Source organism: Salmo salar, chromosome ssa14 (assembly GCF_905237065.1).
Source record: "Salmo salar chromosome ssa14, Ssal_v3.1, whole genome shotgun sequence".
In the NCBI taxonomy this organism is placed as follows: domain Eukaryota; kingdom Metazoa; phylum Chordata; class Actinopteri; order Salmoniformes; family Salmonidae; genus Salmo; species Salmo salar.
The window spans coordinates 80952203-80976483 of NC_059455.1; the positions used below are offsets into that span (position 1 = coordinate 80952203).

Genomic DNA, 24281 nt, shown 5'->3' on the forward strand with positions numbered 1-24281 from the left:
AGGTTTGTGTTTATTGTTTTCGGCATATTTTAATTTGTTTATACAATACATGAAAAATACATACATTGTGCTTCTTCTGATTTTGACCTGGCACTGACAGTAAAAAGGTGACTGAAATACTGAAACGATAATGGGGAGCGGACTGCACCGCATGGAGCGTGGGTGACATCTAGTGGCCAAGATATTTTCAGCTGGTATGCAAATGATCAGATTTGCGCAGCCGCAGTTTGATACTCCCTTAATCGTCTAACCAGGAAATACATCACGGAAGTAGTTAGCAGACACTACGATTTTAGCTAAAATAGACATGATATTGCGATTTCGAGAGACAAACTGATGAGCAGAATTCGGGGATTTTAAATTTCACCAAATATTTACTAATATACATTGCATTTGATAGGTTAAAGAGATGAGGAGACGTACACTGTGATCAACGATAGCTAGCCATGGTTAGCCTAGCACCTGCCGACAGCTGTGACCACAATGTCCAATCCACAAGCTACGTTAACGTTTCAGTATGAGAAATGCATCAACTGACGTTAATCTTCTTTACCTAAATTCTCTTTCGGCTTCGCGTTAGTTCTCGCTCCTTAGTTTAGAGGAGGTTAGCGTCGCTACAGTATCTTCCTTGCACATTTCATATTTGAAGGACTATACTCAATCGGCAACATGTTTCAGAAGACCTCTTTCACGACGCTCATAGTCGGGGTGTTCGTTGTGTATGTTTTGCACACTTGCTGGGTGATGTATGGCATCGTTTACACCAAGCCTTGTGAGAACCCCAAATTCGAAAACTGCCTCAAACCTTATTTGGCAGGAAAAACACGACTGCAGGTTGGTATGCATCATTGCAAGCTAGTTAGATGGAATGCAAACGTAGTAACTTAAAGCATCCTTTTTTGCAACTGCTAAGTGTGTGAACATTTGCTGTGTTGTCGGTTTTTTCCTCCCATTCTCAGCTGAGTATCTACACTGCTTTACGACCTAATGCTGATGGTGGACACACCCTCATTCACAAGGAGGAGAACTTTGATGTGGAGTCCAAGTTTGAAAGGTGCAACTTTTCTTACAGTGACAGGATATGGCTGTATATATGGCAGTTGTAGTAAGCAGGATGGTCACCTATGGAAACTTTGGTAGACACAGTGATCTCTGGGTAGTTGCAGGACGTATACACAAGTAATCCAAAACAGCTGCCCAAATTCATAGTAAATTATTAACGTTGAACAAACAGAAAATAGAGACTATTTTAACCTGCAAAGTTGTACCTCTCCCTGCTATATTTATCCCTTTTCCTAAAGGATAGTGAATGTGTCTCTCCCAAAGAAGACCCGTAAGAATGGGACGTTGTATGCCATGGTGTTTGTGCACCAGGCCGGCATATCTCCGTGGCAGGACCCTAAGCAGGTGCACCTGGTGACCCAGCTCACCACCTACATGATACCCAAACCACTGGAGGTCAGCCTGATCTCAGGGGAGGAAGCACCGAAGGTCAGACTACTATTACACCACACAACTGCTGCGTTCCCTAAATAGTGCACTATAGGCTCTGGTCAAAAGTAGTGCACTCTAAGGAAATAGGTTGCTATTTGGGATGCAGATAGAATGTACAAGAGCCATGGAAAAACTCCAAAGCAAGTTACTTGTAGGTGTCTGTTGAAAAGCCTTTATTTTTAGGGTATGTCCATGCTCACAGACAGTGGTTTGCCTTGAATCAACCTTCCTGAAGGGTCCCTTTTGTAGCATATTTTTTTTTTCATGTTTGTCTACATAACTTGAATATCTTTCACATTGGAATGCGTTTCTGTGGGGTACATCTTTCAAGCTTTCATGCTGAGTTTATTGTTTTCACCATTGCCCTTTTTTGCATTTCTCATTAGTGTTGTTTTGTTTTTCTCTGATCTGTTGTTGTTATTGTGCCCAGTGCAGCCAGAGCAGCTGAAACGGAAGACTACTACTGGAGGTGACTCTGCAGTGGACCGGCCAGTGTCTCACTGGCGCTCCCGTCTCACACTCAATGTTGTGTCAGAAGACTTTGTCTTCGACAGGGACTTCCTGCCCAGTGACGTGCACCGCTACTTGAAAGTGTAAGTACACACTTAGCACAGCACTTAGCACTAACTGATGATACAAGCTAGCTAGCCCTTGATCATGACTCTGTTCATTACATTAGACAAAAGTCGTTGGACAAAGGTGTCTCTAGAGGAGGGGGTTTGTTAGGATCCCTGACGCTCGTTCTGAACATCAACATGCATAAGGACCTTATCTTTCATATCGGCGAGAAATCATAATAAATATAAAAAGGTTCAATTGATACACACATTGATAGGGTTAGTGTTTCCACATGGCCATATCATATCTCCATGATACTGCTCTTGTTTATGGAAAATAGAGGGAAGACTAGAGGTGACCACCTGTGCTAATTAGCTATCTAGCATGCTCCCAACACCTGTGTGTCAGCGTAACTTGGGAAGTGTAGTTTTGACAGATGGAGCTGTATGGTTCTGTGCAAAACTGCTACAGTAAGTGTACCTTTTTTTATTTGAAGGATTCTTTCTCGCTGATGAAAGATAAGTGCCATATGTTTTGAAAAGCCGTATCGCAAGTGATTATTATTGACGCTTCTAAATTTAAAACACAGCGTGGGGATTGTAGTTCATGAGGCAGTCGTGGTCAAAGCTAATGGCTGAGAACTGTAGGGAGAAGGCAGAATGCCGCCTAGAGTTTGAGAGAACTTGATACAATCCAGAATTGAAATTCATCATACACTCACAAATAGATACCTGGCACTAATATACAATACACAATACAAAAATGTCAACTTTAAGTTCCAAAGCCTTTATTATAAACTTGGTGGTGCCAGCCCTGAATGCTGATTAGCTGACAGCCGTGGTATATGAGACTGTATACCACGGGTATGACAAAACATGTATTTTTACTGCTCTAATTACTTTAGTAACCTATTTATAATAGTAATAAGACACCTCGGGTGTTTGTGGTATATGGCCAATATACCACAGCTGTTGGCTGTATCCAGGCACTCTGCGGTGCGTCGTGCAGAAGAACAGCCCTTAGCCGTGGTGTATCGGCCATATACCACACCCCCTCGTGTCTTATTGCTTAATTCATTGATGGATTTTCCTTGATTGTTGTACTGTATTCAAGATTTCAAAATGGGAAAAAGATGGTGTACCTCCCACTGCTGTTTGTGGATGAGCTGAGCAACCGAGTGAAGGACTTGATGGAGATCAACAGCACCAGCATTGAACTGCCTCTCACTATCTCCTATGACACCATCTCCCTCGGGAAACTCCGCTTCTGGATTCACATGCAAGATGCCGTCTACTCCCTGCAACAATTCGGTGAGTAGTACGATGGAAATATAATTCTATGGGAGACATTTTCATGCAAAGTTCAAGAACTACAATAAACATCATCATAACACCTTTTTTTGCACAATTGGTTAGAGCCTGTAAGTAAGCATTTCACTGTAAGGTCTACACCTGTTGTATTCGGCACATGTGACAAATAAACTTTGATTTGATTTGAATCTCACAGTGAGATTGAATTGGTTTGTTTGTTGTGATTTCAGGCTTCACTGAGAAAGACGCGGATGAAATCAAGGGCATATTCGTGGACACCAACCTGTACCTCTTAGCCCTTACCTTCTTCGTAGCTGCCTTTCATGTAAGACTAAAGTCTACCAGTGTCACTTCATGTATATGAAAATCATCTTTAATGGATGATTCTGACTCACAGGCCTAAATCAGGGGCGGACAACTTTGATGGGGGTGGGGGCCACAAGAAATCTGAGATCATCATGCGGGTTTGCCGGCCCTAGCATTTTGGGGGCCCTAAGCAAAATGGTGTTTCCCCAAGAGAAAAACTTCTTATGTGTAACTACATTTCGAAATTGCACCTTGTGTTGTATTCTAATTCTCAACAGGAAGTTGAGACCCTAACTGATTTCCTAAAAACATTTGTATTTTTTTATTATACAAAAGGGCAGTTGCCCATCCCTGGCCTAAATTATTCCTGTGTCACGTTGAATTTTAAAAGCATATATCCTTTGCAGCTCCTCTTTGATTTCCTGGCCTTCAAAAATGACATCAGCTTCTGGAAGCAGAAGAAAAGCATGGTGGGGATGTCCAGCAAAGCAGGTGGGTTGATTTCTCAGTAGGATGCTGTTAGGCAGGGTCAGGGTCAATTCCAATTTGAAGTTAATCAATTCAGGAAGTGATTCGAATTTAGAAGTAAAACATTGAAACACTTTTGAAATAAATAGCATCTCCTTTTCAGTTTATTGATAAATGATTGAAAATAAATTATATTATTTTTCAATTATTTAATTGGAATTTCAGTTCACTTCTTGAATTGACTGACTTCAACTCGAATTGATCCCAACCATGTCTGTTTTGGATGGATAGTCTTATCTCTCTGTGTGCCCTGGTTTGTCATCCAGACTTTCACTGTAGGTACCTGTAGTTCTATTGGTAGGTGTGTCTAAATTCAAATGTCTTGGTTACAATCAGTTATAGAACCAAACACGTATCATATGCAACATCAGTACACTGACAGCTACATTTCTGTTTAAAGCTATGATCCATATGGTCACTAATATGAACTTGTATTTCTCTCTCACAACGTTGTGACTATTCAGTGGAATTGAATATTCCATATATGCCTTTGTATGTGGGGTGATATGTGATTCTATATAACCAGTTGTGGACTATTCTTAGACCTGTTTATGTCGTGGTCCTTTCCCAGTACTGTGGAGGTGTTTCAGCACCATTGTGATTTTCATGTACCTGTTTGATGAGCAGACAAGCCTGCTGGTCCTCATTCCTGCTGGAATTGGCTCCCTGATCGAGGTACGTCTCTGCACATGCTGTCAGTGGTTGTGTCCCAATTGGCACCCTATTCCCTATGTAGTGCACTTGTTCACTATTTTACTTATTTGGAAGGAAATGACAAGTATAAGAAATATGGTGGAAACTCCGCTAGCAGATGCCTCCATCAATCCAGTGCTTTTAGATTTGTGGGAAGTAGTGAACGAGTGCACACTTAAGGAGATACTGTATTATTGGAATGCACCTCAGGGCTCTGTTCAAGTAGTCTGCTACATAGGGAATAGGGTGCCAATTTTGACACAGACAGTGTTTCCTTAAAGTTACTGCTGTTCATGTTAGTGTAATATCTGACCCATTGGATTTTGCCAGGCATTGACCTTTCTCAGATTGAGTAGACTAGATTTTTCTCTTTGCTGCACTAATGCATATGCTTTGTAGGTTTGGTAATCCCCTCATTCTATGTCCTGGTTTCTCTAATCCGCTATGTTTAGATCCTTGTAGATTTGTACACTGTGTCCTCCTATGACTAGAAAATCACTCCTGACTGGTTTATCTGTCCCTCTACAGGTGTGGAAGGTGAAGAAAGCCTTTAAGATACAGATTATCTGGAAGGGTGTAAGACCAACGTTCATAGTAAGTCTGGTTTGTTTGTAAAGATAAGCAAATCAACTCTGAATAACCTATGATTCCATTTGTTCTGTTAGTTCTACATGCATATCAAGTGTTTGTCTCCCCACAGTTTGGGAAATCTGACGAATCAGAGAGAAGGACTGAAGAGTATGATACTCTGGTGAGATTTGCCATAGCCTTTTATTGTCCATTAAAAAAAACACCGAACAGAATATTTGTTCCTTTCTCCTCAATTTGTATACAGTAGTATTGTCATGAATTGCATCAATTTGATTTTCCTTGCCATGTTCTTCTCTTCCCAGGCAATGAAGTACCTCTCGTATTTACTCTACCCAATGTGTATTGGAGGAGCTGTTTATGCCTTAGTTTTTTTGAGATACAAAAGGTAGGTTATAACTTTATTGTGTGGATATTAACAGTTGGATCTACCACAGCAGGGATCACCAACTAGATTCAGTCGCAGGCCGATTTAAAAAAAAAAAAATTTTCTATTTTTGTTGTTGAGCGGATGGTGAAATGAAACCACCCGCAGGCCGGTTGGGGAACCCTGTACTAGAGTGATGGGCAACTGTAGTCATTTTCTGGGGGAGGAGGGATTATTATTTTGGGGGGGGGAACAACCCCAGGCTACACTTTGAACATCTGATAGAAACTATGTAGACATTTTAATGGACCCCTTGACTTTTTCCACATTTTGTTATGTTACAGCCTTATTCTAAAAATGTATGGGGGAAAAATAAGAACATTTAATCCATCTACACACAATATTCCATAATGACAAAGCAAAAACAGGTTTGTAGAAATTTGTGGAAATATATTAAGAATATAAAACTATCACATTTACATAAGTATTCAGACCCTTTACTCAGTACTTTGTTGAAGCATCTTTGGCAGCGATTACAGCCTCGAGTCTTCTTGGGTATGACACTACAAGCTTGGCACATCTCTATTTGGTGTGTTTCTCCCATTCTTCTCGGCAGATCCTCTCAAACTCGTGTCAGGTTGAGTGGGGAGCGTCGCTACAAAGATATTTTCAGGTCTCTCCAGAGATGTTCAAGTCCGGGCTCTGGCTTGGCCACTCAAGGATATTCAGAGACTTGTCCCGAAGCCACTCCTGCGTTGTCTTGGCTGTGTGCTTGGGATCTTTGTCCTGTTGGAAGGTGAACCTTCACCCCAGTCTGAGGTCGTGAGTGCTCTGGAGCAGACTTTAATCAAGGATCTCTCTGTACTTTGCTCCATTATCTTTCCCTCTAACCTAACTTGTCTCCCAATTCCTGCCGCTGAATAACATCCCCAGAGCATGATGATGCTGCCACCACCATGCTTCACCGTAGGGATGGTGCCAGGTTTCCTGCAGACGTGACACTTGGCATTCACAGTTAAAAGAGTTAAATCTTGGTTTCATCAGACCAGAGAATGTTGTTTCCCAAGCGGGCTGTCATGTGCCTTTTACTGAGGAGTGGCTTCATTCTGGCCACTCTACCATAAAGGCTTGGTTGGTGGAGTGCTGCAGAAATGGTTGTCCTTCTGGAAGGTTCTCCCATCTCCACAGAGGAACTGTGGAGTGACCATCAGGTTCTTGGTCACCTCCCTGACCAAGGCCCTTCTCCCCTGATTGTTCAGTTTGGCCGGGCGGCCAGCTCTAGGAAGAGTCTTGGTGGTTTCAAACTTCTTCCATTTAAGAATGATGGAGGCCATTGTGTTCTTGGGGACCTTCAATGCTGCAGAAATGTTTTGGTACCCATCCCCAGATCTGTGCCTCGACACAATCCTGTCTCTGAGCTCTACGGACAATTCCTTTGACCTCATGGCTTGGTTTTTGCTCTGACATGCACTGTCAGCTGTGGGACCTTATATAGACAGGTGTGTGCCTTTCCAAATCATGTCTAATCAATAGAATTTACCACAAGGTGGACTCCAATCAAGTTGTAGAAACATCTCAAAGATGATCAATGGAAACCGGATGCACCTGAACTCAATGTTGAGTCTCATAGCAAAGGGTCTGAATACTTATGTAAATAAGGTATTTCTGTTTTTGTCTTTGAATACATTTGCAAAAATGTCTAAAAACCTGTTTTCGCTTGGTTATTGTGGGGTATTTTAGAATAAGGCTGTAACGTAACAAAATGTGGAAAAGGGGAAGGTGTCTGAATACTTTCCAAATGCACTGTATTTTGAAGTAAGTGCCCTTTTTTTATGGCCTCCAAATTGATTTTGACAAACAAATCCTAATGTGAGCCTGTAAATGTTGGTCTTCTACACGGTGTGTGTTTGAATGTGTAATAATGTCTCCTCTGCTTCCTGTTTGACAGTTGGTACTCCTGGATCATCAACAGTTTAGTGAATGGTAAGGTCATTGATCTTATCCTGAGGCCAGCATGATTTGCTTTAGTTAACTTTTTCCACTGGGGTTTCCATACATAAAAATGTATACACGCAATATTATTATATTACTTTTGAAAGCTAGATTTACTTTATTGACTTTGATGGTTCCTTTTTTGACAGGAGTGTACGCTTTTGGATTCCTCTTCATGCTACCTCAACTCTTTGTTAACTACAAGGTCAGTTCCATTATGTCTTCTGTAATATTATTCATGAGGCTAATGGCTAGATGCTGGTGTCCATATCGATTATTCTCTTGTTTCAACAGTTTAAGTCCGTGGCACATCTACCCTGGAAAGCATTCATGTATAAAGTGAGTGGATAATAAAGTGTATTTATTTGAGAGATTTTCTGGTTTTACAGTAAATGTTAGATGTCTCGGAAATAATTTCATCATCAAAGGACAATTATAGTATGTGTAGTAATTGTTGCAATGAAGCATACATAAATCTGTCAGACTAAGACATAATAAGTGGATGACAATGAAACTGAAGGATGTTGATGATGGAAGTTTTACATTTATTACGTCTCATCTTGACCATCCCCAGGCGTTCAACACCTTCATCGATGACATATTTGCCTTCATCATCACGATGCCCACCTCCCACCGGCTAGCCTGCTTCAGGGATGATGTAGTGTTCCTCGTCTACTTGTACCAGAGATGGTAAGGCACACACACTGAACTTTCTCTAAATTGACTGTTGCAGTTTGTCAAATGATTCGTTTGTGACACTACCTCCAATGCAGAACAGAATATCCTCAGATTGACTGTCAATTTGTTTACAACAATCTTTTCCCACTGCTTTTCTCTCCTAAGGCTGTATCCTGTTGATAAGACCAGAATGAATGAATATGGACTGTCTTACGACGAGGAAGAGAAACCCAAAGGGAAAGCCCACGAAGACTAAAACTATAGTTGATCGCACACACGCTGGTCCTGAGAGCCATGTGTAGAATATGGACCTAGACATCGTTGTGCTGGGATGGGGTACAATGCCAATAAAACGCATTGGTGTTATTTGTTACAAGGGGGATTTTCCTAGTAGGGAAGGTTCAGCTATCCTTTCTGCCCTCCTAGCCCCTCACTTCCAGGTAGTCACATCCTTGTCAGTCACCACCCACCCAACCTTAAACAGGACCTACCCAGACCATTGAATACTTGAGTGGGCTTTCCTAAGCAATGCGATGAATAGCACCACACTGGTTGAATTAGCCACAGCTTCCACCAGTTGGAGCATGGACCAACCCATGATTGATGTGTAACATGATTGGTGAATATATGTTTGTCTATGGGATAGGACCAACTCAGTCCCCCTCCAGCCTCCACCCCTCCAGCCTCCACCCCTCCAGCCTCCACCCCTCCACCCCTCCAGCCTCCACCCCTGCCTGCCTGCACGTTTGCCCCATCCAACATAAAAACACCTTGAACCCTACCTGGCGTTTCATGTTGTCGTCATCAGGATACACACTGACTGATGTCAACAGTCCGTTTTGTACGCTTGGTCAAAGCGTCCAGAATTCGAAGCTGTTTGATCATTCAGAAGATCTCTGCTTTTATGTTTGTATTTGACCGTGTAAAGTATTAGAACATGAAGACCATGAGATGATGGTGCCAAATATGGGAAACATTGATGTGCTTTTGAATGCAAAATTGTGTGATGTTAAATTTTGTTAATTGTTATTAAAGCATTTGATAATGTTTGATTGTATGGTGGAGTTTTTGTTTTCATTTACAACACATATCACACTAACCAAACAACAAAACACACCACATGTAAACATGACACATTGTTCTCTCTCATTGTCTAAATAATTTTAAGTCAAAAAGATGCATTTCTATACTTCTCTATTCATATCACAATGTCGTCCTAACCCAAAATCAAAATAACAATGTTCTGCATATAGGAGTAACAAATCAAAAACAAAAAAATAGGTACTTAATATTATGAATAATGGAGTCATGATAATTGCATTTATTTAACTGGGCAAGTCATTAAGAACAAATTCTTATTTTACAATGACAGCCTACCCTGGCCAAACCCTCCCCTAACCCGGACGGCGCTGGGCGTCGCCCTATGGGACTCCCGATCACGGCCGGTTGTGATACAGCCCGGGATTGAACCAGGGTCTGTAGTAACGCCTCTAGCACTGAGATGCAGTGTCTTAGACTGCTGCAGCACTCGGGAGCCTATTAAAATTGCCAGCAATTTCATACACATGGATACCACATGAATGGTATGAATTACATATAAATAACATACACTACTCGTGAAACGTTTTAGAACACCTACTCATTCCAGGGTTTTTCTAGATTTTTACTATTTTCTACATTGTAGAATAATAGTGAAGACATCACAACTATGAAATAACACATATGGAATCATGTAGTAACCAAAAGTAATATACAAATAATATATTTGATATTTGATATTCTTCAAATAGCCACCCTTTGCCTTGATGACAGCTTTGCACACTAGATGAACAGCATCAACCTAGGAGGCTAAAAGACCATTTATGCTTGATCTGAAAATATGGTTGGAGACGCTGTATGGAGGGTGTGACGCAATTGCGGCGCATGCAGAGGCCAAATTGAGCTCCGTACCACATCGCCGTGCACCTCTCAAATGTTTTAACAAAATGCGGAGGGCTCCTTATAGCTCTGCATTGACACGATCGGTTGACGGTAGGTGAGGGTGGGAGGTCCTGTATAAACACAAACTCATTTCCTTGACATCTTCCTTCACGTGTGCTCTGTTTGCTCTGACTTCTGCGGAGCTGCATAGCAGTAAATGCTGTATGTCCAATGCAGATGTCGGATTCACCATGTAGCACCTTTAGGGTGGAACCAGGTCAGACTGACCGCTGTTATGCCAACGGTTCATCAGTCTCAGGAGAACAGTTAAGCTGAGCAACAGGAAGTAAAGGCCAATCTGGCCTGGTTCTCTCTCTGAATTAATTTTTTGAAATGAATGAATATGAGCAACTGAAATAAATATGTTCATCTCTGCTGGTATTTTTTATTGTTGTTCAACCACTGTCTTTAATTTTGGATGCTGAAGAAATGCAGTAATATCTTTGCCAAAAGGTAAGACACTGACAGATGGAATGTATACAAATATGTTCTGGCATAGATATAAAATACAATCATTTTATCATAAACACACCCTAGAGCTGGACCCGGAACATATAACTAGTTATGAATCAACACTTGGCAAACGTTTGACATTACTCGTCTCGTTCCACCAGTTTCGAAAGTAAAGTAGTGATGATGATGGCCTTGTAACTAAGAGACAAACACAAACACATACAGAGTTTCACTCTGCTTACTGGTGTCAGTTGGTATCACATACCTTTGCAAACTAAAAGGTATGATAGACATGATGAAAGACATCAGGACAACATGCTGCTCTTCATTGAACACTGCAAGTTTTAAGTGGCTTCAGACATTCAGTTACAAGAATGAAACAATATTCTAATGAACAGAGGGTAGAAATAGCAATCAATCCCCCAAAAAATAGTAAATCCAGTACTTGAAAACATAAAAGAAATAGGTCATATTTGACTTGAATTAACTAATCACAGACACTTCTGCCATTTAAAAAGACTATACTGAACAAAAAATATAAACGCAACATGCAACAATTTCAATGATTGTACTGAGTTACAGTTCATATAAGGATTTAAATAAATTCATTAGGCCCTACACTATGGCTTTCACATGACTGGGCAGGGGCGCAGCCATGGGTGGCCTTGGAGGGCATACGCCCACCCACTTGGGAGCCAAGTCCAGCCAATCAGACTAAGTTTTTTCCCACAAAAAGTGCTTTATTACAGACAGAAATACTCCTCAGTTTCATCAGCTGTCCAGGTGGCTAGTCTCAGGTAAAGAATCCAGACGTGGACGTCCTGGACTGGCGTGGTTAAACGTGGTCTGCGGTTGTGAGGTCGGTTGGACGTACCGCCAAATTCTATAAAGCGACGTTGGAGGCGGCTTATGGAATATAAATTAACATTCTATTCTCTGTCAACAGCTCTGGTGACATTCCTGAAGTCAGAATGCCAATTGCACACTCCCTCAAAACTTCAGACGTCTGTGGCATTGTGTTGTCTGACAAAACTGCACATTTTAGAGTCGCTTTTTATTGTCATCAGCACAAGGTGCACCTGTGTAATTATCATGCTGTTGACTCAGCTTCTTGATATGCCTGTCAGGTGGATTGATTATCTTGGCAAAGGGGAAATGCTCACTAACGTTTGAGAGAAATAAGCTTTTTGTGAGTATGGAACATTTCTGGGATCTTTTATTTCAGCTCATGGAACATGGGACTTATATTTTTGTTCAGCGTATTAAGACAAGTGAATTGAGAACCCATTTTTGAACCATGACCTTGTGTGATATAATGATGCTCCTGCTATTGTTTCAGTGACCCCTATAATAAGATACATCTCTGAACCACACCATAATGTCACGTGTTAAGTGCAACTATCTTCAGGCGATACTTTAAGGACAAAGGGAAGGAGTGTCTCTTCATATGGGTAGATCTTTCTTTAGAGTGTGTCCCAGTGTTCCAACGTGTCAGAGGTGCTGCCACCACGGAGCCATGAAAATCATCACTGTTCTCCTCCTCCTGAGCTTCTGCTGCCCTTTCTCAGGTAAACTGCTGTTCAAATCAATGAAAGGTTTTCTTTCCAATCCCCGGTGATGCTGATTTCTGGCATATGGAGTAGTCTACTATTCTGATCTTTTAATGTTGGAGCTCTTGCATATTTTTATATCATGTTACTTAGTTCTATAGGTTTTAGGTCATTTCATATGAATTCCTATCTTATAATATGACTACTACAACAAATACACTCATTTAGGGTTTAGATGGAGTGCCAATTCCATTTTCTAGCTTTTTCAAATAATGTTTTACATTTCATTCTGATATTTCTCATAGTGAAACCAAGTTGACAGACCAACTGCTCAGCATTCCATTGGACTGTAATGTTTGTTATAGCTGAAACAAAAACTACCTGGAATACTTTCCATTCATGTTTTTGTCATTTGCCACACCAGTTTTTAGAAATGTAGAGAAAGATGATGTTGTTCATATTTAAAATAGATGCTCTGAAGTGCTATGTGTGCAGCTCCACCACAACCAATGACGCATGCAACCAGTCATCCCAAACCTGCCAGACACCCCTTGACACCTGCATGACCACTGTGGACACATTTGGTGAGAGTACTTGGAAACCTAAGTGACACCAATTACAGTAGCCTAATAGGAGTAGAAATGCATTGATCCCATGGAGAGGGGAATTGATAGGTGAATTAATAAATGAAAAAGTGGAGCTTATTTATTTGTATGGTAGTCTATTCCAGACAAAATAACCATACCTGGTGAACAGATTTGAGAATTTAGAAGTGTGTGTAAATACTACAAACCCCCAAGGTGCCTTATTGCTATTATGAGCTGGTTACCAACATAATTAGAGCAGTAAAAATAAATGTTTTGTCATACCTGTGGTATACGTCAGCCAATCAACATTCAGGGCTCGAATGACCCAGTTTAAAATAGTAAAGATGCATTATTTCCCTTTTCTATCCACAGACAAAATAAAGGCCATAGGGAAGTATTGCGCCAGTGTGAGGACCTGCAAAGGAGCAGCGTCAGGGGCCTCAGTGGATGCGAATGGCAATGGGAACCAAGTCACCTGCTGCTCCAGTAACCTTTGTAACATCAACGGAGCGACTGGTGTTGGGCTAAGCACACTACTGACTCTGGCTGTGTGTTGTAGCCATGCTGTGCTCAGCATTCTCTGGCTGCTCTGAGAATTAATGGATGACCTCATAGCATGGGGGAATTCAAGCATAGCCTGCCTCTAGCACAATAGGCAACAATTTCACTTAATATTTACAGTATATTTCATTTAGCAAACTAATACAGCGCTCATATATATTGTTTTGTATTTATATTGAATTAATGTGACAATGTTGTGCAGTAATAAAAGGTATGTATTGTATTTATATGGCTTTGGCTGTGATGTTTTGTATTGTGTTAAATAACTGTGCTAAATAGTTTGGCCCTATGTGAAGAGAATAAACAAAGATGAAATTTTGGTAAAAAAAGTAAACTGGTTTTATGTTTGCTCTACAGCTGGTATACATTTGCATTGACTCCTCCCATAGAAGTGACGTTTAACAACATATAAACATATGTCCCGCCCTTTTTCATTCCCTTTCCGCTAAAATTTAAGTAGTAAGTCAACGTGTCTAAGGTGCTCGGTTCTTCTTCTGAAGCTAAGGCCCTGAATCCGGCGACTAGCACAACTAAAATTAGGCATCCGTCGCCCAAACTATAAAATCTACATAGAAAGATGGCATCTGTATCTGAACTCGCTTGTATTTACTCTGCCCTCATCCTCCACGATGATGAAGTCACGGTCACAGTAAGTCCTGCTTTCATTACCTGCATACAATGGCGCCTTGGCTCGCCTCTGTATCTAACCAGGCAGATTTGGAAGACTGGTTCTTGTCGTTAGTGCCGAGGTAGTGTCCACGTGAATACGAAGTGAGTGTACGCTAGTTCTATAATTGCCGGTAACTGTCCAAAATGATAGCTTACTAGCCGGCAATGTCAGTAGTTAGCTAACATGCTATCAGCTAACGTTAGTTAGCCGGTGCCCAGTCACCATCTTCTATTCTAGCCAACAATGTGCTGTTGCTTGAGGCTTTGCTACTCTAGCCTGCAAACTAGCTAACCCCAGTGCCTTAGTCAGATCTGTTTATGGCAAATTGCAAGTTAACCAACGTTGACTATTCGGCACATTTATTTGCCCATATCTTCTTGGCGCTAACTTTAGCATGTTAACGCTGGTAAACGGTCACATGTGAAAGCGATGAAGGCAGCCACCGTTGGCTGTAGTTTCTTCCCACTTTGGCTTTTGCCAGTTGCCAGTTAACTTGTTTACTAACCTGACAAAGGCTAAACAACACCAGTCTGATGGCTTCATGGTTGTAGGGGTCAGTGACGTCTAATCTAATATTTCTCCATGTGTTTGCAGGAAGACAAACTGATGGCTCTCATCAAGGCTGCCAATGTGACGATTGAGCCTTTCTGGCCCAGTCTGTTCTCCAAGGTGAGTGAAGCCCTTTTCTCATCACCTTACACACATACAACAGGGTTATGGATTTGTTATTGGGGAATTCTCAGTGGAGCTTCCAATTTATTCCTTCAGTGTCATCCACACATTCCTTCATATATATATATATATATATATATGGTGTAAGACCTCCCGTCTCTACTAGTTTACTGTGGTGTGTGAACTTAATTTTTTTGTGTGTGTATATATATATATATTTGATTTATTTATTGCTTTCTGTAAACGATTATACTCGGACATGTGCTAGTCATTCATGTGTTAAAGGCTACACTGTCTGACCCTATCCTGCTTCCTGATTGTGTTACAGGCCCTGGCCAGCGTAGACATTGGCAGCCTGATCTGCAATGTGGGTGCAGGTGGTGGAGCTGCACCTGCCGCTGGAGGTGCTGCACCTGCTGCAGACGCACCAGGTAACAAAGGCCTTGTTTGGACAGAAATAGTATTACTAGAGCGTTGGTTATGTAATTATCACCCCAGCATGTGTTTATTCCAGAGATTGATGCCCACAGCACTAGTCCGTCCCCCCGCAATTTGTTTAATTTGTTAAAATGTTTACTCGTGATGGAAACCTGGAGGTTTTTATTCCATGCATGAATATATTCATGTCTAGACTAGAGGTCGACCGATTAATTAGGGCCGTTTTGTAGTTTGCATAACAATCGGTAATCTGCATTTTTGGATGCCAATTATGGCCGATTACATTGCACTCCACGAGGAGACTGCGTTGGCAGGCTGACTAGCAGTTACGCAAGTGCTGCAAGGAGCCAAGGTAAGTTGCTAGCTAGCATTAAACTTATAAAAAAACAAATCTTAACATAATCACTAGTTAACTACACATGGTTGAGGATATTACTAGTTTATCTAGCTTGTCCTGCGTTGCATCTAATCAATGCGGGGCCTGTTTATCATTGAATCATAGCCTACTTCACCAAACGGGTGATGATTTAACAAGCGCATTTGCAAAAAAAGCACTGTCGTTGCACCAATGTGTACCTAACCATAAACATCAATGCCTTTCTTTAAAATCAACACAACAAAACAAAAAATTTACCAGCAGATTTAGTTAATATTGCCTGCTAACATGATTTTCTTTTAACTAGGGAAATTGTCACTTCTCTTGTGTTCAGTGTAAGCAGAGTCAGGGTATATGCAACAGTTTGGGCCGCCTGGCTCGTTGAACTGTGAAGACCATTTCTTCCTAACAAAGACCGTAATTCATTTGCCAGATTTTTACATAATTATGTGTGCTGATGCCATACCTTGTTTTCCTGCATTACAGCCAAGGAGGAGGAGAAGAAAGAGGAGAAGAAGGAGGAGTCAGAGGAGGGTTCCGATGACGACATGGGCTTCGGTCTTTTCGACTAAACCAGTTTTTGTAACAAATAAAATCGAAGAAACTGGCAATATTTGTGGTTTCCTTTGAGCATCTTGGGTACAAGAAGTGTGCTTCATGAGATCACCTGTAAACAATATAATCTAATGGGAGGAATAGTTTACCCTAAAATTGATTTGAGCTAAGGCATGTACGTTTTAGTCTACATAAGATATTACCAAATAGATGGGTGATTTGAAATCAACACCCATTTTATTTCACAGCACACAAGGAAAACACACTTCTGAAGACAAAGAACGATACATTTTATTAGTTTAAGGAACTGTACAGGTTATTCTTCCTGAGAATAAGTTATACCCAAAACAAGCGGTTTGAGATTGTACACATGATAGGGACATTAAGGTCTAACAGTCTGGAGAGGCAGAATCTGTAAACCAGGGTCATTCATTGGGCACCAAACAAAAATTGAACAAGTAGGGACTACCTGAAGTTGTCCAATAAGTGATGCTTATTTTCCATTGCAAAATGTTTTGCTACAGTGTGCCCAAATGAATATGACCCAGGCCATGGGGCTCAAACCAAAGAAGCAGAAAGGTTTAACTTGGGGCTCTATTCAATCCGTATCGTGGAAGTTCAGCATTACTGGGGTGGCAAGTCGCTCTGGATAAGAGCATCTGCTAAATGACATGTTATAGTAGGCTCAATCTAAAAATACATTTCTATTGTGCAATCTAACGCTTTATTGATCCAGATTGAATAGAGCACCTGGTTTAAATATACAAAAACAGTTTGATAAGGGAATGGCTAGCAATGGGACAGGTTTTTACTGTATAACTATTGGATGATTCAAATCATTTGGCACGTGATAGTCCATCTTCACTGTGGAACTTAAATGCGCCTCCCCCTTAACATTTCAATCCCAGAAAAATATATTTATTTGTATATTTACTATTAGTTAACTTAAAAAGTGGCATGTGACATGTCTGTTAAAACAAAATGTATTTTATTCGCTGTGTCGAGAGGTGCCTGAGTCATGTAAGAGGATGAAAAAATGAGCTTCCAAAATATATAATTTTAGTGGAGTGTTGGGATGAGCATTATATGCTGTGATACTGTAGGATAGGGAAGGTAAGTGTTTTAACATAGATCTCTTAGAAACACAATGTTAATCATTGCCATTTATAGCTTGTAGTTCTTCAATGGTTCAGATGTTCCAGTTAGAATAACATCTGATAATTATAATTATTAGCCACCTGGAAGAAGACGTCTGACGTGAGCTGAACTTCACCTCTGGATAAAAAAACAAACGAGACGCAGCCAAATCTAATAAAACAAGAGTTTGTATGTAACTGATCTCCAACCACCCATGGATCCTGGAGTGCAGCGACAGACAAAACAAGTCTATAAAAAGTTTTTAGGAGGGGGGTGGAAGGGTACGATCAGGTCGAGTGTCCACTTCGGTCTCTGTCCTGTAGTATCAGGAGCTCTGATCGAGGTGTGAGCTGAGCAGTCTTGACTTGTGACATTGTGCAGTCTATGATTGCTATGGGAGCTGAAACCAACCAGCTCTATTTCCACAGCAGACTCCCTTCCCTCTGTTATATCCCTCCCCTCAGAGGTCTTCCATGCCCAGGGAGCTAGGAGCCGGAGGGGGCTAGTGTGACCCCCGGGACTGGGCATGGATCATCTTGAGCCGGGCCTGGTCAATGACATCCAGCAGGTTCTTGGCATCCACAGCCAGGGCATGTGCGGCAGTCAGCATTTGTTTCTTGTAGTCCTGCTGCAGGCTGGTGAGGACATACTGCTGGGCCAGCTTCATCTTGTTGATCAGCTCGGCCAGGTCAGAGTTCAAGAGCTTCTGGGCCATCTCAATCTGCAGAGGAAGAGCCGGACAGGAGTTAAAGAATACACAATAGACAACTGTCTTTACATAACTTATTTTGTCCTCAGACACAATAGGACAACAGTCTTGAGTATTAACAGACAGGCAATATGTTCATCACCTCTCTGTGTGTGCTTGCTGGTAACACTGGTATGGTCTCGTCCACTGTGGCCAATAGGGTTCTCAAAGCTAGTCCCACCTCCTGTGGAAAAAAAATAACCAGGATATCACTAATATAAATAAAAGCTCCAACGGCTGAGAATTCAGTGTCCCTCGACAAGAGAAATAATACCATTCCCTCTTGAGGAATGATCACCAACATGACAATGATTCAACAATAAACTTATCATTCATGTCCTCTCTAGTGGGTTTGTACTAAGTCAATTTGGATGAACGTGTCTGCTAAGTGGCTTATATTATTATAGCCTCACCTTGACCATAGGGACGTACTCTTCTGGAGGGGCTGGCTGGATCTTACTGGACATCTCTATAACAGCCTTGACCAGGCCCGTCACGTTCTCATACACCTTGTCGTTGGAGCGGTCCAAGTTGGCCGTGGGGGGAGGGCTGATCTCCTGAGGCTGGATCTACACACCACAGAGATGGGGATGAGCTGGTTCACATACAACATAGTGAGGAAAGTGAATCTTTCTCCTTCAAATCATTTGAGTGAATCTATTATGATAAAATGTGTGATTATGCTGATCTAATGGGACCCAATTGAGTGTCAGTGTTCTAGAGAAAATAAGCTTGGTGATTTTGTCTGACTTGATTTTTGATGAGTGGATGAACAGAAGTGTCCCAGCTGTCCTATCCACTGGAACCACAAGGTGGTGTAAAGCTAAAATGGGTTTGTTTCTGTAACCACTAGCAGCCAGCAATTTATAGATGAATCAAGTAGTTTACAAAGTGAACACTAGATGACAGTATTTGCCAGAATTACTGTAACTCGATTCACAATATGAGAGCATACAATCTCTGAACATGGTTGTGAATGATGTGTGATGAATTGGACAACCCAAAACAGACATCTAGACACACACACACGCCACAGTCCAGAGAGGAGGCAGATGGTGTTGTACTATAATCTACTAAACTACAGTTAGTAATGGTAACTATGACTACACAGCCCAACATGCATCACACCATACCACAGGGAAGAGAGTCATCAATGGAGCCCTAAATATATTTATTATTACTCCCACTAATTCATTTGACATTAGTACTATGACTGACAAACGAGCCAACACAGTAATTTGGTCATTACTGAAATGACTGCCACTGAATACTAGAATGATTTGCTTTGTTTATGGCTTTCTTTGCCAAGCCTCACTGGTTTTAGAACATGGGCCTGGATGAAGTGGCCTCTAGACACTGATCTAAGACCAGTTTGTGTTGCCCCCTCTAATGGTTACAGTTAGGATTCAGGGAGAGTAAAGTGATCTTAAGGCCAATGCCACTATGCTAAGAAGGTTTGATGACTCCTCCTGTACAGTGGTAGAGAATGTGTTATTAGAGCGCTCCCTAGTGGTCAGACAGTGACTGACAAACACAGAGCTCTTACCCTCCAGGGCTAAAGGGCAACAACAGTAGGTTGGTGCAGAGGCAAAACAAGGGAGGGCGAGCGGGAGGGAGAGGGGGATGCAGGGAAAACAGAAGAGAGAGAAAGGATTAACACTGCAGAACAGAAGGCAAGAGGCAATGCATGCAATGCATCAACACAATATAAGCAGATAGGGTCGTGTTCATTAGGGCGCACCGTTTGAAAACACTTTACAATGGAAAATGAAAACGGGCATTTTTTACTGGACAAGTTGAGATGAAACAGCCTGAAACAGGAGATACTAAGTGATAAAGGCCTGAGTGCTAGTTGGATGTTGCACTGAGAAAAAGATCAAAAGGTCTGCACTCTATCGTATTCAGAGTTGCTGTATTGTATTGTTCATCATGACGTTAGCTTTCGCCGGGCCAACTGAGCAGGGAGTCTATAACCTTTGATCAAGCATTTGATCCAGGATCATGATCAAAAGACGGTGAGAAAGGAGCTTTGGATTCACTGGGTTCTGTCTTGTTAGGAAGCACTGTGTTTTCCTTGGGCTTCTCTATACTCCACTGTACTACAAGCCTCTGTGTTTTAATTGGGTTTTATTTTCATAGCTAGAAGAAGAGTGGCCTCGCTAAGGGTCTCCTTTCAAACTGCCTGCTTGGAAAGTTACGAGAGAAAAAGCACTCTCTCCATTCCAACAGTCTTAATTTCAATGGCTTCTCTCGAAATGGACGGTTGTTGCATAACTAGGATCCAAAATAAAAGCCCAGAAAGTGTGGTTTACCGTGGGCCTTTTCTGGGCTGGCTTGGCAGCGTCTGTCTGGGTGGAGCTGTGTGGCAGAAAGGTCATGACCCTGGTGGTTGTAGGGGTGGATGGTGGGGTCAGAGTGGGATGATCTTTATCTAAACCCCCCCACCCCCCATGAGAATAATAGATTGTCAGGAAGAAAAAAACTGCCTCTCGTTTTATGTTTTGGGACAGTCATTGTATATTTTAGATTCCCATGGACAAGCATGGTGCTGGGTATGTACAGTACATTTGGAAAGTATTCAGACCCCTTGGCTTAATAAGGCTGTAATATAACAAAATGTGGGAAAAGTCAAGGGGTCTTAATACTTTCCGAATGCACTGTACATGTAAGTGTATGTGTGTGTTCTAAGTGCAGATAAGTGTATGTGTGTGTTCTAAATGCAGATAAGTGTATGTGTGTGTGTCTTGTGTAAGTGTGTATCTCTATATCTGTCCATGTGTCTAAGTACCATCTCTGTCAGAGAGATGGGCTTTGGGTTGTGCTAGCCTTGCTCTGTGCTGTCTGAGACTGGGCAGAGAGAGAGGGAGGGAGAAAGAGGGCTTCAGAGCTGCGCTGACCTAGGAGCCCCGTTCTGTTCTGCCGACTAGGAGCAACTTTACCCGCCTGGGCTCCTGGTGAACCAGGGGAAATACTGACATGTTTTCAGAGCTTTTCCATTCAGATCCCATTCTGCTCTGAATCTGGCTATAGGTTCCAGTTCTCACAGCTCTTGAATTAACTGAGATGACGTAGTTTACGTAAGAACATAAAAGGAAGTGGTGATGGCCAGGTGAGAAAGAGAAAGCATGCTTGAAACAGCTGCAGCAACTCATAGCAGTCAAAAGCACATGCATTGTCTCATTATTGAAGTGATGCTCTCTTTCTCATACAACGTTATGGTGGTATTTCAGGCTCATGGGTTCAGACTCAGAGTTTTTCCCTGACTGTGTCCTAACCAAGAGAAACTCTAGGCCCTGCAACTCCTCGGTATGAGTCATGTAGTCTGGTCCCAGATCTATTTGTGCCATTTTGCCAACTCCTAGACAGCCTCTTATGGGAGTTGGCAAGATAGCACAAACAAATCTAGGACCAGGCTAAACCAAGCTATGTTTTGTGTAACAGTGACCCTGGAGTAAGACATTAAGACAGTGTTGTCTTGTTGCTGTAACAGTGACCCTGGAGTAAGACATTAAGACAGTGTTGTCTTGTTGCTGTAACAGTGACCCTGGAGTAAGACATTAAGACAGTGTTGTCTTGTTGCTGTAACAGTGACCCTGGAGTAAGACATTAAGACAGTGTTGTCTTGTTGCTGTAACAGTGACCCTGGAGTAAGACATTAAGACAGTGTTGTCTTGGTGATGTGTTGCTATGATGGTGACCCTGGAGTAAGACATTAAGACAGTGTTGTCTTGGTGGTGTGTTGCTATGATGGTGACCCTGGAGTAAGACATTAAGACAGTGTTGTCTTGGTGGTGTGTTGCTATGATGGTGACCCTGGAGTAAGACATTAAGACAGTGTTGTCTTGGTGGTGTGTTGCTATGATGGTGACCCTGGAGTAAGACATTAAGACAGTGTTGTCTTGGTGGTGTGTTGCTATGATGGTGACCCTGGAGTAAGACATTAAGACAGTGTTGTCTTGGTGATGTGTTGCTATGATGGTGACCCTGGAGTAAGACATTAAGACAGTGTTGTCTTGGTGGTGTGTTGCTATGATGGTGACCCTGGAGTAAGACATTAAGACAGTGTTGTCTTGGTGGTGTGTTGCTATGATGGTGACCCTGGAGTAAGACATTAAGACAGTGTTGTCTTGGTGGTGTGTTGCTATGATGGTGACCCTGGAGTAAGACATTAAGACAGTGTTGTCTTGGTGGTGTGTTGCTATGATGGTGACCCTGGAATAAGACATTAAGACAGTGTTGTCTTGGTGGTGTGTTGCTATGATGGTGACCCTGGAGTAAGACATTAAGACAGTGTTGTCTTGGTGGTGTGTTGCTATGATGGTGACCCTGGAGTAAGACATTAAGACAGTGTTGTCTTGGTGGTGTGTTGCTATGATGGTGACCCTGGAGTAAGACATTAAGACAGTGTTGTCTTGGTGGTGTGTTGCTATGATGGTGACCCTGGAGTAAGACATTAAGACAGTGTTGTCTTGGTGGTGTGTTGCTATGATGGTGACCCTGGAGTAAGACATTAAGACAGTGTTGTCTTGGTGGTGTGTTGCTATGATGGTGACCCTGGAGTAAGACATTAAGACAGTGTTGTCTTGGTGGTGTGTTGCTATGATGGTGACCCTGGAGTAAGACATTAAGACAGTGTTGTCTTGGTGGTGTGTTGCTATGATGGTGACCCTGGAGTAAGACATTAAGACAGTGTTGTCTTGGTGGTGTGTTGCTATGATGGTGACCCTGGAGTAAGACATTAAGACAGTGTTGTCTTGGTGATGTGTTGCTATGATGGTGACCCTGGAGTAAGACATTAAGACAGTGTTGTCTTGGTGGTGTGTTGCTATGATGGTGACCCTGGAGTAAGACATTAAGACAGTGTTGTCTTGGTGGTGTGTTGCTATGATGGTGACCCTGGAGTAAGACATTAAGACAGTGTTGTCTTGGTGGTGTGTTGCTATGATGGTGACCCTGGAGTAAGACATTAAGACAGTGTTGTCTTGGTGGTGTGTTGCTATGATGGTGACCCTGGAGTAAGACATTAAGACAGTGTTGTCTTGGTGGTGTGTTGCTATGATGGTGACCCTGGAATAAGACATTAAGACAGTGTTGTCTTGGTGATGTGTTGCTATGATGGTGACCCTGGAGTAAGACATTAAGACAGTGTTGTCTTGGTGGTGTGTTGCTATGATGGTGACCCTGGAGTAAGACATTAAGACAGTGTTGTCTTGGTGGTGTGTTGCTATGATGGTGACCCTGGAGTAAGACATTAAGACAGTGTTGTCTTGGTGGTGTGTTGCTATGATGGTGACCCTGGAATAAGACATTAAGACAGTGTTGTCTTGGTGGTGTGTTGCTATGATGGTGACCCTGGAGTAAGACATTAAGACAGTGTTGTCTTGGTGGTGTGTTGCTATGATGGTGACCCTGTAGTAAGACATTAAGACAGTGTTGTCTTGGTGATGTGTTGCTATGATGGTGACCCTGGAGTAAGACATTAAGACAGTGTTGTCTTGGTGGTGTGTTGCTATGATGGTGACCCTGGAGTAAGACATTAAGACAGTGTTGTCTTGGTGGTGTGAGTGTTGCTGTACCTTGACCCCCTCGTTGTAGCTGTCTACAGGGTTGAGGCTGGCCAGACTGCCCAGGTGGCTGGGGGCTCCAGGACGAGGAGGCTTCTTAGGAGGGGCCACATGCTCTGAGAGGAGAGAGAGAGGGAAGATAGTTAATGTTTTTGTGTGTGAGTGAGTGAGTGAGTGAGTGAGTGAGTGAGTGAGTGAGTGAGTGAGTGAGAGAGAGTATATGTGTGAGAGGGAGAGTGAGAGAGTATATGTGTGAGAGGGAGAGTGAGAGAGTATATGTGTGAGAGGGAGAGTGAGAGAGTATATGTGTGAGAGGGAGAGTGAGTGAGTGAGTGAGTGAGTGAGTGAGTGAGTGAGTGAGTGAGTGAGTGAGTGAGTGAGTGAGTGAGGAGAGAGAGTATATGTGTGAGAGGGAGAGTATATGTGTGAGAGGGAGAGTGAGAGAGTATGTGTGAGAGGGAGAGTGAGAGAGTATA

At 42.1% G+C, this 24281-nt stretch overlaps 4 protein-coding genes across 30 annotated transcripts in view; 3 read left to right on the forward strand and 1 right to left on the reverse strand.

The window, feature by feature from the left end:
- The first annotated feature begins 261 nt into the window (after positions 1 to 261).
- Positions 262 to 9561, forward strand: clptm1l (CLPTM1 like). The gene is given in 16 exon segments (NM_001165352.1): positions 262 to 834; positions 960 to 1054; positions 1302 to 1491; positions 1930 to 2087; positions 3166 to 3362; positions 3593 to 3687; positions 4076 to 4160; positions 4768 to 4871; positions 5418 to 5483; positions 5590 to 5640; positions 5783 to 5865; positions 7793 to 7827; positions 7986 to 8041; positions 8131 to 8175; positions 8411 to 8526; positions 8680 to 9561. Coding segments are annotated over 16 exon segments (1632 nt in total). The 5' UTR covers positions 262 to 669; the 3' UTR covers positions 8771 to 9561.
- Positions 9562 to 12440: 2879 nt separating this feature from the next.
- Positions 12441 to 13967, forward strand: lypd2 (Ly6/PLAUR domain-containing protein 2). The gene is given in 3 exon segments (NM_001140919.1): positions 12441 to 12515; positions 12968 to 13081; positions 13457 to 13967. Coding segments are annotated over 3 exon segments (387 nt in total). The 5' UTR covers positions 12441 to 12463; the 3' UTR covers positions 13678 to 13967.
- A 75-nt stretch (positions 13968 to 14042) lies between these two features.
- Positions 14043 to 16412, forward strand: rplp1 (ribosomal protein lateral stalk subunit P1). Its single transcript, XM_014142696.2, has 4 exons — positions 14043 to 14294; positions 14910 to 14984; positions 15316 to 15418; positions 16288 to 16412. The coding sequence occupies exons 1-4, from the start codon at positions 14223 to 14225 to the stop codon at positions 16371 to 16373; spliced, it is 336 nt and encodes a 111-aa protein (XP_013998171.1). The 5' UTR covers positions 14043 to 14222; the 3' UTR covers positions 16374 to 16412.
- Positions 16413 to 16625: 213 nt separating this feature from the next.
- The window catches only part of LOC106570401 (focal adhesion kinase 1), a 206316-nt gene continuing 198660 nt past the window's right edge, over positions 16626 to 24281 (reverse strand). For 20 of the 27 annotated variants that reach the window (XM_045694856.1, XM_045694851.1, XM_045694850.1 and 17 more), the window contains 5 exons: positions 23818 to 23921; positions 19788 to 19796; positions 18655 to 18810; positions 18345 to 18425; positions 16626 to 18214 (listed from right to left, as the gene is read on the reverse strand). In XM_045694856.1, coding sequence (XP_045550812.1) covers positions 17996 to 18214; positions 18345 to 18425; positions 18655 to 18810; positions 19788 to 19796; positions 23818 to 23921 — 569 coding nt within the window. In that variant the 3' untranslated portion in view covers positions 16626 to 17995. The remainder of the gene's footprint in view (positions 18215 to 18344; positions 18426 to 18654; positions 18811 to 19787; positions 19797 to 23817; positions 23922 to 24281) is intronic. The other 7 variants (XM_045694846.1, XM_045694860.1, XM_045694854.1 and 4 more) reach the window with 1 other exon arrangement.

What these genes read in the sequence shown, in the direction of transcription:
- rplp1 (XM_014142696.2), top strand. Translation starts at nt 14,223, where the DNA reads ATGGCATCTGTATCTGAACTCGCTTGTATTTACTCTGCCCTCATCCTC. An exon ending in ATGATGAAGTCACGGTCACA is followed by an intron (nt 14,295 to 14,909) that starts GTAAGTCCTGCT and finishes ATGTGTTTGCAG; the next exon opens with GAAGACAAACTGATGGCTCT. An exon ending in GGCCCAGTCTGTTCTCCAAG is followed by an intron (nt 14,985 to 15,315) that starts GTGAGTGAAGCC and finishes ATTGTGTTACAG; the next exon opens with GCCCTGGCCAGCGTAGACAT.